The 19,956-nt window shown below is 42.7% G+C and overlaps 2 protein-coding genes across 7 annotated transcripts in view; one reads left to right on the forward strand and one right to left on the reverse strand.

The window, feature by feature from the left end:
- Window positions 1–5,679: 5,679 nt before the first annotated feature.
- LOC138820744 (UDP-glucuronosyltransferase 1-6-like) overlaps window positions 5,680–19,956 on the reverse strand; it is a 144,078-nt gene continuing 129,801 nt past the window's right edge. For 5 of the 6 annotated variants that reach the window (XM_070012827.1, XM_070012963.1, XM_070012912.1 and 2 more), the window contains exons 2-5: window positions 11,750–11,881; window positions 10,620–10,707; window positions 9,871–10,090; window positions 5,680–6,655 (exon numbers count right to left, since the gene is read on the reverse strand). In XM_070012827.1, the coding sequence (XP_069868928.1) occupies window positions 6,358–6,655; window positions 9,871–10,090; window positions 10,620–10,707; window positions 11,750–11,881 (738 nt within the window). In that variant the 3' untranslated portion in view covers window positions 5,680–6,357. Of the gene's footprint in view, window positions 6,656–9,870; window positions 10,091–10,619; window positions 10,708–11,749; window positions 11,882–14,171; window positions 15,081–19,956 lie in introns of those variants that run through there. The other variant, XM_070012590.1, reaches the window with a different exon arrangement.
- Window positions 18,492–19,309, forward strand: LOC138821065 (dnaJ homolog subfamily B member 3-like). The gene has a single exon (XM_070013208.1). The coding sequence runs from the start codon at window positions 18,589–18,591 to the stop codon at window positions 19,249–19,251; it is 663 nt and encodes a 220-aa protein (XP_069869309.1). The 5' UTR covers window positions 18,492–18,588; the 3' UTR covers window positions 19,252–19,309.

The raw sequence follows: 19,956 nt of genomic DNA on the forward strand, positions 1-19,956 counted from the left end.
TGCTTTACACCTTCACCAAAATTTCAGGTGTTGGCCAATAAAGATCCCAAGCCAATAGGATCCCAAGCCAATAGAGGTGAGCCCTCCTCCTTTTGGAAGGAATAAGCCTGGTAACTACAATAGCCTCTGTAGGAAAAGCTTCAGGAGGTTTGTATCACTCAATAATTTCCAACAACCAGGTATGTGAAACACTACAGGCTAATGCCAAGGAGACTACAGTGGCCCAAAACTGAAGGGCTTTTAATTGTTAATGCCTTTTTTGGGGGACAATTGTTGCTACTGTAAAAACAATTGAGAATCTCAGGCCTTTGGTGCCCCTTCCCTGAGGAACCAACTACTCCCGGGTCCAAGCTCTCTTGGGTCCACTAGCAGCAACTAATTGGGCCTGGCATTTTTAGATTTCTACAAAAAGAGTCTCATGAAAAAGACAAGGACCTTTACCAACTGGCAAGCAGGTCTTGCCCACCTTTCCGCCTTCAGCCCAACACAGGACACACAGCAAAGGGCAGCAGCCCCGTGAGTCCCCATCTTCCCCCACCCCAGGCTTTGCTTTCCAGCATAGTCTGTCCATCTTTATTATGTTAGCTTGCAGGGCTGCCCCTGCCTCCATCCAGGGAGAGAAGGGGGCCAAACCTGCATGAAAGCTTAGTTGGTTGTGGGCCTGAACTCTGGGCCTGGGCGCTGTCCCTCAGCTCTTCAGCTCCAGGCTAGCGCTCTACCACTTGAGCCACAGCGCCACTTCCGGCTTCTTCTGCTTACGTGGTGCTGAGGAATCGAACCCGGGGCCTCATGCATGCGAGGCAAACACTCTACCTCTGAGCCACCTTCCCAGCCCCATGAAGGGCTTCTTAATCCATCTTCCTCCTGAGGCTGCAGCTAGAAGAATCCTGCCGCTCATCTTCATGACGTAACTAAAATGCGCCCTCCCCGTCGCTCGTTTATGACGTAATAAGCAGTGGCCCAGGGTGTGTCGCGGGCCTGGAAGTGTTCACCAGTCCTGGGTTTGAACTCGGGACCTCGGTGCCCTCCCTCACCTTCCCCCCTCCTCAGGGTTAGTGCTCTACCACTTGGGCCACAGCTGCACACCCCGCTTTATGACGGTCGCTTGAAGATAAGACTCTCATGGCCTTTCCTGCCGGGCCGGCTTCGAACAGTGAGCCGCAGATTTCAGCCTCCTCAGTAGCTAGGGTTGCAGCCTGAGCCAGGGGCGCCAGCCAATGCGTTTGTCTTCATGCGGTAAAAGGATCCAGAGTTATCCTATCTGCCATCTTTCCTCTTCGCACTTTGACCTTAGGTTGCGCATGCTCAGTGATGTTTGTCTTGAACCAAGAGTCTCCAGAAACATGCCCATCTCCACATGTATCTGTATGCTCCCCTCTGGGCAAACTCCCCGGGCTCTTTTCCAACCTGTTGCAGGTCATAAGTATTCTCTACTCTTTTATCTCTTGAGTTTGTTTGGGCTTTGCACTCAACCAGATACAAACACATTAATCAGAACATCTCTCCTGCGGGGGGGGGGGGGGGGGGGGGCCCACCGGACTGAGCTGTTGTTCTTTTTCTAGGAAACCAGAGTTCACCTATTAATTAATTCATCCTGACCGCCTAAACAGGCTATGGACAACCATCTCAATGCTCCGCTCTTCTGTTAACCACATTTTACTAGGCTGCCATTGAGCTTTGAATAGCGACTGATGCTTTGGTCTACAGTTTAACTTCTGTGGGAAATTTGACCCTATTTGGTAATTCTTTGGACACTTCCCATTCACTAGTAGCAGAGTGTTAGTGCAAGATCCTGGGCTCTAGGAATCCAAATAGACTAGCCTGAGGCCACCTGTCTCAAGATCCTAGATATTAATTTTATTCAAGAAGGCCGAATGGGAAGACAGAAAGTAAGCTTGAGCTTGAGTGAGAGATGGAAAAAAATTAAGCAGCTTTTGGCCAACGTGTGGTTTGGTTGATCAGTATCTTAGTTCTGGGTTTTGCAAGGTCAACCAAGGAGTCTTTAATACTTGATGGGACGATTCAGGTCCCATGAGCTGTTTCCTCCTGTTTGTAGAGCATTATCATCTAGTAATCTGTGAAGCTGTGCTAATGCTAGATTCCAACGTGATTTCAAGTTTGTGATGACTGCAGATTTTCAAATGCCCTTTTGTGAGTTTGGACTGGATGTTGCAAAAAGTGGTATCTCAGTTTCTCTTATCTTTGGACTTTAAGCCTTGGAAGTGTATGGCAAAGGTAATATATAGTATAGGTTTAGAGAGAGATATTCCTTGAGTTAATAATATACCTATAGAGAATTAAATAGTAGAATTAAGTAATTCTAAGACTAAAGAGGCAGATGCAAACTGAAGTGAGAGACAAAAGGGGTTCCTTGTGTTTTGTTGCTTTTTGTTGATGCAGTATTTTTTTTTTTTTGGTGGTACGAGGAATTAAACTCAGAATCCAGCTTTCTGCAAAGTACTCTACATCTTGAGCTCTGCCCCTCATCCAGAATATACGTATTTTTTCCTGAATTTAGCTAATTTGGGGATCAATGTGAAGAGTCAGTGATTTTGTTTTCTGCTGGTTCTGGGGCTTGAACTTAGACCCTGGGTGCTGTCCCTGAGCCTTTTTGCACTCAAGGCTAGTGCTCTACCACATGGGCCACACCACTACTTCTGGCTTTTTCTGAGTACTTTTATTGGAGATAAGAGTCTCACAGACTTTCCTGTCCAAGCTGGTTTTGAACCAAGATCCTCAGATCTCAGCCTCCTGAGTGGCCAGGATTATAGGCATGAGCCACCGGCTCATGGAGGCAGCTTGGAAGTACCAGTTATTTCCACACATAGGTCACTGGTAAGCCAGCTTTTCCAAAAAGGGAGGGGTTTGATTCATCTATTTTTTATACAAGAAAATATCTGTAATGATGGAAGATCAAAATGTATTTGAAGCTAGTAGCTGCTGTTAAATGTAAGAATATCTAGAGGATTCAGACTTGATGGTTGGATTCTACTAAAGGGTCTTCTGAGAAGTCCATAACCACCCCATGGAATGAGAAGCTCCCTGTAGTTGCTGTGAGCAGAGACATGCACAATCATGTCCAGCTCCCCTCCACAGAGATGCAATCTCATGGACTTTTCTGCTTCAGCTGTCCTAGAACAGCATTCCTCCCATATAGCTTGGGATGACAGGTATGGAACACTGTTTATGTGCAGGGAGCTTTTCCACCTGGGCAGGCCTCAAACCATAATTCTCCCAGCCAAATAGCTAGGGTTAGAGATGGCTCAGTCTGGTTCAAAACAGGCATTTTTATGTTATCAAAACTGATCTTTGATGAGTATAGCACAATAGCAAACATGAAATCAATCTGATGTCTTTCAATACATAAAGAAAATGTGATATATACATTGAAGAGTACATTTATCACATACATGTGTTATATGTGATATGCATATGCATCATATGCATGCATTACTTATGTTGCATATACTCAATATGCATACACACATACATGATACATTATATACATGCAATATCACATGTGTTATATATGTGATACGTATATGCATTATATACATGTATACGTGCATGTATGTATATGTACACGTGTATGTTGCATATAATACATACATATATTTGGCATACTATTTAGTCATAACAAGATAAAATCCTGTCACTTGTGAAAATGTGTATGGACCTGGAGAACATTATGTTAAGTGAAATAAGTCAGGCACAGAATCAGATACCACATGATCTCACTCACAGGTAACTTAAAAAGTTGATCTCGTGAATACTACAAGTCGGCTAGGGATTTCCAGAGGATGGGGAGAGCGAAGAGAAGAGGATGGGGAGAAGTGGCCATAGGTACAGTACTATATTTGAAAGGAACAGCAAGTTCTGGTATTCTGCTGTGCAGGCGGGAGACTAGTTAGCAGTAATGCACTGTGTATCTCAAAATGACCAGATAAGAGGATATTGACTGTACTGATCAAAAAGTAATGATAAAAACTTAAGATGAACTTGATCACAACACAGTTTAAGATCCATTTGATCACACACAATGTGCATATAATAAGTATGTATAATTTTATGAGTTAATCAAAAAGAAAAAAGAAAAAGGGCTGGCTTACCCAATGTGTAATGGCGCTTAGGGAATGAAGCCAAAGCCAACGTGGAGACTCAAGGAAGGGGGAGGTGGAAATGCCAGCAACACTCAACATCTAGGAGTGTGAAAAACAAGAGAGCAGCCTTGCAGGTTAGGGTCAGCAAAGCCAGAGACAACCAAGCCACTGGGAGCCCAGACCCAACCACAGTGTGCCTCAGATAACAGGCATTGAGATTCAGGAATGGTGTTTGCCCTGCTGAGTTTCATCCTGGCTTTGCTTTGAGACTTCCTTTTTATTTCTCTATTTTTACTCTTTGGCAATAGGAATGTTTACCTACCCTCATTTTGCTAGTATATCTTCTTGGTAATGTGATTGCATCTTTTTGGTAAGGTACTTTATTATTTTTACAGAGGCTCACATTTGAGTTTGCCTTAAGTCTCTCATGAGATTTTGGACTCAATCTGTTGGGACAGTTGAATTGTGAGACAGACATGAACCTTTGGGCCAGTGGCAGGATGACATAGCTTGGATCTGGAAGGTCCTCCTAAGGCCTTTCTGGTTACGACTGGCAGCCACAGTGGTGCTATTGAGAGGTGAGAACCTTGAAGACCTAACAGGAGGTCCTCAGATCACTGGAATGTGTCCTCAGAGGAGATCCTGAGATTCCAATGGTCTCCAGCTCCCTCCCAAACACCGCTCTCTTTGCTTTAACACATAATCACTTATTTGCTCTTTTCTAAGTAGTTGTATAAAGAAGTTTCACTTCAGCAAGTCGGATTGTAAGTATAAAGCATCTTGCTTAATGTCATCCCTTCCATCATAATCCGTCGTCTTTCCCAATACTTGTTTGTTCATATGTCATGTACACCTGCCATGCTGCCCCATCTCTGTCAGCTTCGCCAGCATTGAGCCAACGCAGGCACCACACCGTTGAACCTCCAGGAATGTGAGAGAAACGGACCTATTCTCTCCTCAGGTGTTTCATGGCACTGTTGTGAGACAGACTAATATACAATATTAGAAAACAGTACGTTCATGTAGTTATGTGTATTTTCCAAAATATTAGGTGCTAATCAGCTTTTGGTTACTGTAAGAAGTACCCAAGATGAAACATCTTACAGACAGAGAACGTTTCTTTGGGCCCACAACATCAGAAGTTTCAGTCCCTTGTCCCTGGACCTTAATGCTTGAAACCTGTAGTGAGAGGCACTCCGTGGGGGGAAAGCAGGGTGGGAGAAGCTGCTCACTTCATGGAAGCTAGGAAGTGAAGAAGGAAGAAATGGGCAAGGGTCTCAAGATTCCCTCCAAGGTTCCACCACCAGTGGAGCCCCTGGCTGAGGGCCAGGTCTTCAACACAGAAGCCTTTGGAAGACCTTGAAGGATAGCAGTAATACTGGTATTTCTGGGAAATACAGTGACCGGTGATTTTTCTCTTATCATGAAATGCACACATGGAATTTACTTCTATGTGTATGTGTGAATATCTTTTACACTTTTCAAATTTTCTGTCATAATTATACCGGTGTTCATCATTACAAAACACCATTTCATAACAAGTAAGTACAATAACAATGAAGAGAGAAGACACTAGAAATGTATTTGTAAGAATTTATTAATAAATCTTGCTTTGGGGAAACATTTGAAAAAACATTTTTGCCCACCTCTATAGCTTTCATCAAATACAGATCCATCTGAGGTAGCAGTGATCATCCTCTCAAATACAGCACCCAGCAATCTTAAAACATATGTGTTTTCAAGGACTCCAAGCCATTTATTCATATCAGGCATACTCTAAAGGTATGAAAACTTCCTTCTTTAAACACACCAGGTGACACCCTATGAAGTATGGATACAAGTAAAGACCAACAATCTCTGGACAGGAATTGATCACAATATTACAGTGGATGACAGTGTTAAAAGTCATCCAAAGCCAGGGGGTGTTTGAAACATATGTCCCTAAAGGGTCTACATTTATGAACAAGAAAATTAAGAACTGTGTTAGGTTTTGCTCTATAATCCATCTGAGGGCTGACAGGTGCAGTCAGATTAAAGAAACCAGACAAGCAGAATGTATATTCAGTGCTTTACCATAAGTATGTACAGCAATTGGATTCTTTTTATTTTTAAAGAAAAGTGCTCTGGGGATCCCAATTGTACAAAGAACTTCCTTTTAAGAATTTTATTCTTAAAATGAATTTGATATGGAATTTGTTTCCAAGTGTCTAAATGATTGGAGAATATGTCAAGATTTCCCCTTACTTTTCAACACTTCTCAATGGGCCTTGGTTTTGTGGGATTTCTTAACTCGCCCTTTCTTCCCAAAGCATTTCCGACAGCCAAAGGCACAACATTTAAAGATGAGGAAGGCCACTGTCAGCACAATGGCCAGGAGGAAGCCAATCACATCCAAGGAGTGGTACTGGTACCAGGTGAGGTCATGGGCTGCAGGGCGCAGGTGTGGCGCCCCCTTGTGCCTCATCACATACTCCACCCAGAACACAGCCAGGTCCAGGGGCTCAATGGGGCGGTCCTTGTGAAGGCTGGAGAGGCGCATGATGTTCTCCTTGTAGCTAGACACAAAGACAGTTAGTGAATGAGGGAGGACCTGGGTAATGCACGGTCCTCCCTAGGCTGGCTTCCCAGAGGTAATGGCTAATCAGGGATTTTTGTTGTTATTGTTGGTTGTAAGGCTTGAACTCTGGGCCTGGGCACTGTCCCTGAGCCACAGCACCACTTACAGTTTTCTGGTGGTTTATTGGAGATAAGAGTCTCACAGACTTTCCTGCCCAGGCTGGCTTTGAACCATGATCCTCAGATCTCAGCCTCCTGAGTAGCTAGGATGACAGGCATGAGCCACCAGCATCGAGCTATGTGTTTTTTAATAACCAGAAAAGAACATACATGCATGCATGTGGTTGTGAACATACACACACACACACACACACACACACACACACACACACACACACACATGATACATGCTCTCCATTTGTTTAAAGAAGAAGAAGGTGAGAGAAAGGAAGAAGGGAAGGAACTGGAAGCCAAAGTTATAAGTTTAGAAACAGTTAATCCCTGCTTCTACACTCCTTCTAGAGATATTTGTATTGGTATATAGAATAAAGAACCAAGAATTTTATAAATTATTGCATTGTACTTTGTAGCAAAATAGAAAATGTATATTTTTAAATAAAGGGAAAAGACATGCAGAAATTGCCAGTGGCATCCCATTTGAAGTTAAAAACAACTACATCTGGCCAAAACAAAAGTCATTTGAAAGTGCCAAGGTTATGATAAACTTCCACTCAACTGTTGACAAGGTTATGATAAACTTCCACTCAACTGTTGACACATTGACTCATGTGCTAACTTGAGGCTGAGGTGGTGTCGGTGTGGCCTCTTCTTGGGAAGAGGTTGCTGTTGCTTTGGACAGTGCTGATGGCTGAAGCAGAACAACAGGGTCTGAAGTGTGGTGATGGCTCAGCTGTGGGTGTGGACACATTGGAAGAAGGAAGTGGAGCAGGAGGAGACTGAAGAAGGAAAGAACAAAAGGAAAGGCAGAAAAAGGAAGACAAGATACTCCTAAGTCATGACCATTGCTGTGCTTAAACATAGCTCTCATTGGGCTGGGAAGGTGGCTCAGTGGTAGAGCGCTTGCCTTGCATGCATGAGGCCCTGGGTTTGATTCCTCAGCACCACATAAACAAAAAGAAAAAAGCCGGAAGTGGCGTTGTGGCTCAAGTGGTAGAGCATTAACCTTGAGCTGAAGAGCTGAGGGACAGCGTCCAGGCCCAGAGTTCAGGCCCCATGACTGGACTAAAAAAAAAAATCTCATCTTACTTGGGTAAGAAATTATAATATTAATAAAAATATCTGACACATAGATGTCCTGGTACACAATTTCCTTTTATATAGATATTCTCTGGTGGTAGATTTTTCTTAGAGCTTCTCGCCGTTTATTTAATATATACTGAATACTTATTGTGGCCTAGTTGTCTGTACAAAATGATTTTTTCAAATGTTTCTGTTTTTCCTCATATTGTAGAAGTATACTTCCAACATAGGGTGTTGCAAATGTGGGGACTCAATCAGATATAAATGAGTTTTAAAAAATGTGGGATTGTGCTGTGGCTCAAAGTGGTAGAGTACTATCCTTGAGTGAAAAGCTCAGGGACAGGGCCCAAGCCCCTGAGTTCAAGTCCCGTGACCACCCCAAAAAAGTTTTAAATAAGAACATAAATTAACTGATTGGTGTTCTTGTAAATAAAAATGTCTGAGGGAATGTCTTCTAAGTCATTTTTTTAAGTTCCAAGTAGTTAGCTATTAGGTTGAAGGAAAGGATGGAAATGATAGGAATATGTAAAGCTCAAAAACAAGTTTCATCAGCATCTGGAAGAAGTTGGGTGCTGACTGTGATGTGAGAGCTGAAGGTCCAGATGCTGACAAGCCAGGACACAAGGAGACAATGGGAGGGAAAGAATGAGACCCCACCGTCCTGTGCTAGGGTTAATGGCTCTTTCTAAAGGAAGTAGCTATGGGTTTAGCAATGCTATGGTTTGGTGTATCCACCATTAGGTCATGTGTTGCAGCTTTGATTCCCACTGCAATGGTACCATGTGGCGAGGGAGCCTTTAAGAGCTAGTTATCACAGGATTACTGCCTCCCCCACAGGACTAGGCTAGTACTCAAACACACATTGTGATGAAAGGAGGGTGCCCTGAGAGGGTTTTTTGGTTTGGCTTGGTTTGTTTTGGTACTAGGTTTGTACTTGCTAAGCTCCGTGTTCTACCGCTTGAGACATGCCACCAACTATGACCCTTGAATTTTGTCTCTCACATACTAATACCCATTTCCTTCTATTTTTCTGCCTACTGATGGACACAGCATGTCACCCTCAACAGGTATAACTGCCCCGTCTGGCACCTCCCAACTCAGAACAATGAGACAAAGTTCTTTATGAATCATCAGGGCTCAGGGATTCTATGATTACAAGAAAAAGCAAGCTAAGACAACACCCCTAAAACTTGTATAGACACACACATGTATACACACTCTCATAGGCAAATACACACGTGCACATTTATTTGATGTATATACATACATTACTACTGTTGGTAGAAATCTACCACCAGCAATCATTTCATCCAATAAAGTTTTGATCGTCTATTTACCAGGAAACTTACCGGCAATACACTAAATTTCACACAGAGATCATATGCTCCAATGTTTTGTGTTTTGAAGTGTTTAGGGCCAATCTTTGGCTAAGTGTATCTTTGCTTTTGCTCTAAGCTGTGGTCTGTGATATCCTCTAATTACCATGTTTACAGAGCCTCATGGAAAAACTATCTCACAATTCCCAGGGTGACAGAGGGTGTAAGAACTGGCTTGTTTTATCTTATGGACACTGCTTATCTTCATGGAATCTTCCTTTTTGGAAACTTTTGACCTGTCTATTCTGGTGACGTCGTTGTTGTTGTTATATATTAAAGATGTAAATCTACCAGGAAAAATGTTTAAAGAAATTCTATGACAAATCATATAGGAAATGTCCAAACCCTGAGGTGTTTTAATTATAAATCTGGATTTTTGATTAATTAGAATTTTTGCTTAATCAGAATTAAAGGGAGTGGATGTGATCAAAATGTGTGCATAGGTGGAAATAAAATGATGAGATTCATTTGGATAAATAATATGTTAGTAAAGAGAGAAAAATAAATCAAGATTTCTACAGATTGGAATGTGTATGCTATGGCTGGATTACAGGTATGATTTTTTTCTTTACTCTTACCTTTTGTCATTGATGACGGCTTTGAGTGCATTTGCTAAGTCATCAGAAGTCATTTCAAGAACATTCAGAGTCACGCCAGCCCCCCGGGTCTCCATGCGCTTTGCATTGTCCATCTGGTCGCCAAACAAGGGCATCATGACCATGGGGACACCATTGCAGATTCCTTCATAAATGCCATGGGAGCCAGAGTGCGTGATGAATGCCCGGGTCTTTGGGTGACCTGAGATGCAAAGCAAGGAGGGAGACTGTGGGCCAGTGGCTACATTTTCTAGTCTGTTACTGTCTAAATTCTGAGAATACCCTGAGAACCCATTCCTGTTCAATGCTGCACTTGACAAAATGATAGGGAGAAGTTGAAGCTTGACACACACACAAAAGATAAAAAGCTATAGAAGATATTCTAGCCACAGTATGTTCAAGTTAACCAGTTTTTTTTTGTTGGTCGTGGGGCTTGAACTCTGGGTCTGGGCGCTGTCCCTGAGCTCTTCAGCTCAAGGCTACCGCTCTACCACTTGAGCCACAGCGCCACTTTCAGGTCTTTGAGTGGTTTATTGGAGATAAGAGTCTCACAGACTTTCCTGCCCAGGCTGGCTTTGAACTGTGATCCTCAGATCTCAGCCTCCTGAGTAGCTAGGATGACAGGCGTGAGCCACCAGCACCCGGCTGCAATTCTCTCTTAAAACCCATGTCTAGGCCATTTTCTTAATTTAACCCCAAAGTGATCTATACAGCAAATTCTCCCAACATACCCAGCAGATCATTCTGGGGTAACCACTTGACAAGTATTGTGTTGTTGGCAAGATTTGATGGTCGACTTCCAGTGTAGCGCCACAGGACCTTGCAGAGACAAAAGGGACAAGGTTTTATAAAAGAACATATGGTTTTTAAAAAATCTGTTATAAAAGCTAGGGGAAAAAATCTTCTGTAATGGTGATGTGTGTGCTTCCTCAATGGATCTAAAGTGTCTATTCTTAATTTCCTGCTAAGTCTTCCTTTGATTCTCTATTATTTGAACTAACATTGTAATATCAGTTCTTATGGTAAGAGTTTGCTAAAGATGGTGGTATGTAGTGCGAGTTAGCAGAAGATGGCAAAATGGATGAATTATAGAACAGAATGAACAGAAGCTGTGTAAAGGGTGGGGGTGCAGTGATAAGACTGCTTCCTGGCCACCCTTCTTCGTGGGGCTTGGTGGCAAGAGTGTGCTCCCGTCTCCATGCACTAGCTCGTCATCTACACCTCATGATGGTTTTTAATTTTCTTCGCTTCAATGAGAAGTTTACTTTATAAAACAACTTGCCTGCAGAACTTTCCACACAAAAACATAGGCTAGACACTCACTGTCCTAACCAACTTTTTTTTTTAGAAACTGTCCTATATAATATGAAGAACCAATACCATGTTCATTTTTAACTAAATTCTCCATAACACTTTTTTTTTTTATCAGTTGTGGGGCTTGAACTCTGGGCCTGGGCGCTGTCCCTGAGCTCTTCAGTTCAAAGCTAGCACTCTACCACTTGAGCCACAGCCCCACTTCCGGTTTTCTGGTGGTTTATTGGAGATAAGAGTCTCACAGATTTTCCTGTCCAAGTTGGCTTTGAACAGTGATCCCCAGATCTCAGCCTCCTGAGTAGTTAGGATTAAAGGCATGAGCCACCAGTGCCCAGCTCCATAACACTTTTGATTCTCTTTGATAAGGAAAAAAAAAACCTTCTGAGTTAGATGGACTATCATTTAAGAATAGTTAAGATTTTAAAAATTCAGGTTAGCAATTAGGAAATGACAGCAGACGCCCAACTGATTGAATGTATTGAGATCCTGAAAGTTTGGGGTTAGAACTTTTTGAATATACAATTAAGTAATCAGAGAATTGTCTTACCGTCTGAGGTATTTGGCCCAGAGCCTCAGCAATTGCCATAGCTTTCTTCTCTGGAATCTCTGCGACCATGGATCCCAAAGAGAAAACCACAATCCCATGTTCTCCAGAGGCGTTGATGTAGGCTTCAAATTCCTACAGCCAAAAGAGAGGTTTCCAGTTCACTTTTTCTCATACTCCTTAGTGTGATTACATAATTGAACTCTGAGACACATTCCTGCTGAGAAGGTGTTTAAATGCGTGTATGAAATAAAGACAAGTTTGTTTTTGTTTTTGTTTTTTTTTTAAAAAAAAAAAACAGTCCACTATGTAGTTTAGGCAAGCCTTGAACTTGCAATCCTCCTGTCTCAGTCTTCTGAGTATCAGGAGTTCTGGTGTGTTTGCTTAGCTACACAAAAACTACTAAATTCTGTAGCTTAATCTCCTTCCTTATTCCTCCTTCCATAGGAAGAAGATTTCTTGCTTATCTGTGGTGTTCCCTTGAGATGAAGAATCCAGGTCATGTGCTAATTTTCCAAAAGAAAAGCAAAGGCATATGCATATACAGGTGTAAGAACATATATACACCAATATATCCGCGTATCCCACAGGCGCACCTACTGACAGTGACAGGTCCCTCTGAGTAAAGCCCCAGGGCACTCATAAGATCATGTCATGTTTACTCCCAACTGAAAGGCCCTGAATAGACTTGGGCTAACCAGAACCTTGGTCTCCTTACCTGTGGGATACACGTTTTCTGACAGGGCTCAGCATGCATGAACAGAGACCCGAGCTCTGTGTAGCTCAATCTGAATAGGATTAGGAAATACCCAGACTCTCAACAACCTTCTCGGAGGCATGCTTCTCCTCCCGCCAGCTCCCACTCTTGGCCTCTTCAATCCCCTGGCTCATCACAGCAGCCGGACCTTGGCCACATCCCCCAAGCCCATCTAAGGAGTCAGAATGGAAGATTCCTCTCTCTTTGCCATATCCTGCATCTTTTGTCTGTAGAAAGAATGTCCTGAGGATAGTCATTCTGGAGTCCTTCTGCCCCAGGATCATCTTGCATTGGTATTCCCCCACTCCTCCTTTTTCACCAGAGGCAGCTCATTTCATAGTGTCCTTTAGACTCTCTAGATTGCATGATGGAACAAGGCTGACCTGCATTCATAGGAATTTTGTTCCTTCTAGCCATAAGGAACCAACTCTCTTCTGGAAAGGGCCACCCCATCATGCCCACTCAGCAACTAGCAAGACATGACTAATACAGAATCAAACCCAGATTAATACAACATCAAAACCCACAGGTTCACAAACATCCAACGATGAATAACAGGTTTAACTAGACTTTCAGTGACACGCAAATTTATGTACAGAACACAGCAAAGCAAACAGCACAGATTGTGGAATGGTGGCCAACACCTCTCTGAATCATTTTTAGGGTTCATAAAAGAGAAATCCATCCCCTAGTTGGCAAAACTACCCTGAAACTTTGTCCTGCTTCAAAGTCCCTGGAACAACCAACATGTCAACTGAAGATAACCCTTTAAAAAAATAACCTTTGATTGTCCCAACTCTTGTTCCTTTCTAAAAGAGAAAGAGATGAGACCCTTCCCCAGTGAGAGCGACTTTCCCATTCTAAGATATCCCAGACCTCACAAGAGACATTTCAAATAGCTCGTAAGTTCTACTGAGAATTTCCCTTCCCAAACATCTTTTGCGTCTGTAGAATCCACTTAGACTATATGTTAGAAACATATCACTTCATGATGTGGCATTCCAAGTCAAGCACAAATACTTTGAGCCCTCCTGTCCTCATGTGTTTCTTCCTATTGGTCATTAACTGTCTTAAAGCCTCTGGCTTCCTTAACCTTCCATTCGGCCAGTTTTCTCAGACCCAACGTGTACCTATTGACTCAGAATTACTACCTTTCACAGAGATAGTCTCTCACCCAGACAGAAGAAAGGCATTGTCATTTATTAGGAAAGAAAGGCTTCAGGATCTAGCTTCTTGTCAGATTACCTAGAAACTGGCACTTTTAACTAGGACCGAAAGGCAAGCAAGATTCCTTGCCAGGATGTATAAATGTCAGAGAACTATTTCAAAAGATCTGAAATTCTAATGCCTAAATGAAGCCAGATGCCCCTGTCCAATGCAGAATGCATGCTGCATACTCTAGTTCTCTGCAAGGTGAATTCTGTGCCCATAATATTGAATGTTTGTTGCATTGTTACTTCAATTAAATTAAATTACACAGAATAAAATGCCCAAAATATACTCTCTGGAAGTCTTAGACATAAACAAACAACTCAGAATATCAAGAACAAGCAAATTCAAGCCTAAGAGATTCGTAAGAAAGAAATTAAAAGAACTGAAACAATTTCAGTATCCTCAGCACTTGCTTTTGCAGATATAGACATATAAAAGTCCCACTTAAATACACACCTGGGATACTGGTTTTCCCTGAAGGCAATTTATGCCACCAATGAAAACCATGTTGGGCATGATGGGCCTGGGGTAATTCCTGACAAAGTCATCTCTCAACAGCCAGATAGCTCCCGGGTTCAGAAGGTCCTGGACAGTTACATCTCTCTGGAGGATTTCTGAGGCAAGTGGTTCATAGGAACTATAAATTGCTTTGCACAGAAAATTCTCAGCCAGAGAAAAAAGCACATTCTTTGCTCGTTGCAGAAAGGTCATGCGATCTGGGTTTAAGGAAAAAATCCTGGGCACATAAGACATCGGTCTGGGACACTGGGTAGCTTGAGAGTCCAGTCCACAAGGCAATGCATTCAAGAAGAACACAGTAGGCAGAGTCAGATACTGGGCCACTATGGGGCCACAAAGAAGGAAAGGGTCTGTCAGCACAGCGTCAAAGCCACTTTCCTGAAGGGAGGCCATGAACTTCTTGTTGTGCAGTAAGTGGGAGCAGATAGACAGAATCACTTCTGCATTCTTTTGGGCTTGCTTGTAAAGTCTGACGAAACGCTGCAGGAAGGGATCTTCTATAAAAACGCTGAGCCCTAAGTTACGAAAAACAGCTTCATAGTCCTCTTTCTTGAAGGGCGCAGGGTACTTCTTCAAGGTGTAAAATGATCCTTCTTTTATATGTAACGAGGTCTCTGGCGCTATGACCACTATGTCATGTCCCCTCTGATGAAGTTGTTGGATGACCCCAAGCATGCTGAGCCAGTGGCTGCCATCCATCGGAATTAACAACAGTTTCCCAGCATGGGTCACAGAGGAGCTGAGCATACATAGCAGCAAGCCAAGGATGAGTGGACGAAGGCTTCCAGACATCACAATCATTGTGTGCCTGTCTTTGGTCTGGCCATGGATCCACCCTCACTTGCACATATGTAGCAAGAACTAAGTTGCATCTGATGTTAATATTTGACTGTGTCCTGTGACTAAAGCTACATGTCCACAAAGACTGCTGCAAGGACCTCAGGAAGCTGACTGGCTGAGATGAAGAGGGTGGGGCATGACCTGGTTTCTTACGAGGCTACCAGAGTAGAACTCCTTCCTCAAATCACATTCAAGAATAAACACAGAACGCAAAGGATCTCTGGCACTTTGGGGCCCATACAATAGTCATTTTCATGAACTGATAAAGTGTTACCACAGTATTTTTTTCTGAGCTATTTGTGTCTAGGTTATATAAGCAAATGTTCCTTCACCTCTTAATATTTAGGAGTGTATTTCCACAAGAATAACCACCAAGGAAATGTAACATTGATATAATAATCTGTAGTTTATATTATTTTAAGTGTTTCTCCTAATATCTTTTATATGAATTTCTCCTCTACCCCATAGAATCCATTCCAGGATAATATTTTTATTTTATATCTTAAATCTCTCTTAATCTGAAGAAGTTTGTTAGCCCTTGTCTTTCATGAATTGATAATTGAAGAATACATTTTATAGAATGACAAAACGAAAGAAAATGATTACCAGAAAGGAAAAAGGACTTTAGGTGACAAAGTAAAGTTCCTTTCCAGAAACAAAATAGACTGTTTTTAGAAGGCCTTTTTCGGTTGTTTTTTTTTGGGGGGGGGGCCTTGAACTTGGGACGTGGGCATTGTCTCTGAGGTCTTTTTTGCTCAAGGCTAGTGCTCTACCACTTTGAACCACTTTCTGGTTTTCTGGTGGTAAATTGAAGAGTCCCACAAACTTTTCTGCCCAGGCTCACTTTGAACTGCAGTCCTAATATCTCAGCCTCCTGAATAGCGAGGATTACAGATGTAAGCCACAAAAGCCTGGCCTTAGAAGAACTTTTTGAAAGAAAACAACACAACAATAGTGCAATTCTTAAGCCTTCCTTAAGAATGTTTCTTCCACACTGCTCATTTGAGGCTCTGCCTGATTATCTCTATCATTTTTCTTCATTTATCTAACAAATATTTATTGAGTCTGCACAGTGCTGAGTCCCAACAGTGCAGCTGAGACCACCACAGATGAAGTCTCTCCTCCCAGAATCCACATTCCATAAAGAGAAACCGACTCACAATTGAAATGGATTAAGCAGGACCTTAGAGACTGTGAAATTTGTCAGGATGGAAATGAACAGTGTTGTCCTGGGGAAGAAATGCACTTAAGTATAAGTCTGCTCCAAGGAGAGAATATGCTTTCTATATAAGAAAGCAAAATACATAAGCAAACGAAGCAAGTTCGATTGGACTCATCACACTGATCCAAGGTCCAGGGGAAATTCTGATAATCACTCTGAAGACAAAGAGGACAGGTGGACAAAAACAGATTTGATATTTATTAAGCTCACAGTATATGGTCAAGTACTGTCTGTAACACATAGTACATGGTCCCATAGAAGAGGCAGATAGTATCTTCCTCCTTTTACAAAGATACTGAAGTCCAGAAGAGCACAAATATTTCTTAAGAGTCCTGTGGTAGCTTTTTGACAGAGCTAATAACCAAACACTATATGCTGGTTCACAGTCTCTGCTTTTAACAATTCCTCAAGATCTGCAGTAGTACACAATTTCAATCAGGGTTTTGTACATTGTTTTTTGTGTACTAAAAACAATGTACAAAACCCTGATTGAAATTGTCAGTTAAAAGTCAAAATCAAAGTTGTGAGCCTCACATCATGACCCAATCAAAGTAAATGGGCACAAGGCAAATGGAAGAACCTGGGAACCAAGAAGGTATTCATGCACCACCTGGTGCTTGGTGCCTGGTATGTCCATGGACAAAGGGAAGTGTCAGGAACAAGTGTGATAGCAACACCCCTCTTCCAAACTGGACAGAGTGCCACAAAGCACTAAACCCTCTTCTCTGGGAATCCACTGCTGTCCAACACAATCCTTATCCTATACAATTGACCACGGACATTACTAGCCAGCCATTCTGGAGAGTGTGCTGGAAAAGCCATGGAGAAACTGCCCACTTTAAAGCTGTAGTACTTCAGCGTGGAACCCTCTCTCTGCTTTAGCCATTCTGATCACCCTTCCCTATTTTTTACTTTCCCTAATTGCTTTATTCACACTGAACTTCATTCCTGATTGGCTTGCAATTTCTGTTTCTTGCATGCTTACCAAGAGCCACCTCAAGGGTTTCAAGTTCAGTCACCTGATGCAATATAAACTCAAGTGGCAGTTTGTCCTGATATTTCACTCAGTCCTATAATCTTTCATGATGAAACTTTAGAAAGTTCATTGGTTAATCGTTTTCCCCTTAGAACTAAGTGACCTCCATTGGTGTGTTGCTTCATAACTGATCAAAGAATATAGTGTTCAGGAGAGAATGAGATACCAGAGTGAATGAACTCAGATGTCAAGCAACATTGAAAAGGAAATCAGATAATGACTTGGCAGTTTCTGTGGAAATAATCAGTGTAGCCCATGTTTACATATAACATGAAACCACCAACAAAGATAGAATGATTCTGATTTACTAAACCAATGGTTAGCAGAATATGGACAAGGTAACCCTGAGGCTATTCAAGAACTTTTCAGGAAAATTTTACAACACCCTATGTCCCTTAACAACGATACTATTTGAATTTTTCACTCTCAGTCTCTCATAAGCACATTCCAGAATACAAATATGTGATATCACATGAGGTTGAACACAGAAGCCGACTTGAGAATCCAGCTCTCAGCTATGAAGCTGGATACTAAAGAGACTTAAAATATGTAAAAAAAGACCTCACTTAATGACTTTTTTCTTTTGAAAGTATTATCTTATATGATTTATGTTCATATGACTACTTTTATGGCTATTAATGAACTTCTGTTTATCCTGTCTGAATTTTGCCTGTAATACATGACATACTGAACAGAAGCAAACAGGTGCTAAGGCCAAAAACACTGAGGCTGAAGTCGCACACCATACATAAGACTTTCCTTAGGCCCGGGTTGAGGAAAAACCAGCTCTTGTCGCTATACCCTCCCCACCCCCACCCCAGGCAGAGGGGAAAGCCTAACTTGAGTCTATTTGATTTTAAAACAAGTATTTTCTAAGGCACCCAGATTCCCCAATCTCTCTCTTCATCACGTTTAGCTTTGTTCTTCAAGTCTGGAGGCAACCACACCTCTGGACGTGGCAGAGAGCACGGCTCGAGGAGTGCACAGAGGCAGGGTCTAGCTTGGCCCTAGGCCTAGGCCCATGGTTACTAGGCAACAAGGCAACCCTCCCCCCACCTTCCCCGCCACCTGGAGCACTGCATTCTGGGATGAGAAGACCAAGGCAGCCTGAACCAATGAAATGCGGCCACGTCACAAGGGCGACGCTCCGCCTCAGCTAGCAGCCTCAGCCTGCAGCCAGCAGCCAGAAGCTGCTGCTGCCTTTGCCCTGCCCTGGCCCCAGGGCCGCGCCCTGCCCGCCCTCCTCAGCCCCCAACATGGTGGACTACTACCAAGTGCTGGGCGTGCCCCGGCAGGCCTCCACCGACGCCATCAAGAAGGCCTACCACAAGCTGGCGCTCAAGTGGCACCCTGACAAGAACCCCGAGAACAAGGAGGAGGCAGAAAAGAGATTCAAGCAGGTGGCCCAGGCCTACGAGGTGCTGTCGGACGCCAGGAAACGCGGCGTCTACGACCGCTATGGCGAGGCGGGCGAGGACAGCGGGGGCGCCGCGGGCCGCCCCTGCCACGACCCCTTCGAGTGCGTCTTCAGCTTCCGCGACCCCGCCGACGTCTTCAGGGAGTTCTTCGCGGGCCAGGACCCCTTCTCCTTCGACTTCTTCGGGACCCCGCTGGAGAACATTTTGGGGGGTCACAGGACCCCCCGCAGAAGCAGGAGCAGGGGGTTCACACCCCTTTTCTCCACCTTCACTGAATTTCCAGCTTTTGGGGCTCACTTCTCTCCATTCCACACAAGATTCACATCCTATGGTTCTCTGAGAAATGGAGGTCTTTCTTCTTTCTCCAAGTTCTATGGCAGTGGTGGGACAGACAGCTTCAAGTCTGCGTCCACTTCCACCCAAACAATTAATAGCAAAAGTATCACCAGTAAAAGAACCGTGGAGAACGGCCAGCAGAGGATGGAAGTAGAAGAAGACTGAGAGTTAAAATCTCTGGCAAAGAGCAGGCAATAAATGGCAAAGAGCAGTTGCATTGACACCTATATAATTCCCTTTGATTTAGTACATTTTGAGAAATAGCATTTTTTTAAGATTGCAAGTGACCTCTATTTTCAGAACAAGTGTATCTAAGATTATATAAACAGTTCATACCAAAGCCTATTTGTAATTATTGTTTGGACCATACAAATAGGATATCTGAGGGTCTTTAAAATTTGTAAATATCTATATGCACTTTGCTATTTATTAAATTTAAAGGCAGATGAAGATAATTTCCAAGTGCCTGAAAAACCTGTTCTCCACAGCTCCTTGAACCTTACCTTTCCCTATCTGTTGGAAAACAGCCAGGTAGTATGCCCTGAATGATTTAACTTTTGAATGATTTATTTTTTAACTACATTTTCCTGAAATGTACAGTACTTGTAAAGTAAAACTGAAGATGGGTTAAAGTAGTACATAAATGCTAGTGATGTAGGAAGAGTTGACTATTATGTATTATATATTATGTTGAACCTAGACTTTTATGAAGCAAGTAAACCTGGTAAAGTGAGTATAATTAGTTCTAGGGCTTCTGTAACAAACTATCATGAAGGCTGAGGGCAAAATATTTAGGTCATTACCTTGAAGTCTCATGGTCTTGGTGACCTATCAGGACTGCACTCAGTCTGACACATTCTGGGAATATAA

The sequence above is a fragment of the Dipodomys merriami genome, unplaced genomic scaffold (genome assembly GCF_024711535.1).
Source record: "Dipodomys merriami isolate MVZ:Mamm:240054 unplaced genomic scaffold, mDipMer1.0.p SCAF_1, whole genome shotgun sequence".
Lineage (NCBI taxonomy): Eukaryota > Metazoa > Chordata > Mammalia > Rodentia > Heteromyidae > Dipodomys > Dipodomys merriami.

What these genes read in the sequence shown, in the direction of transcription:
- LOC138821065 (XM_070013208.1), top strand. Translation starts at nt 18,589, where the DNA reads ATGGTGGACTACTACCAAGTGCTGGGCGTGCCCCGGCAGGCCTCCACC.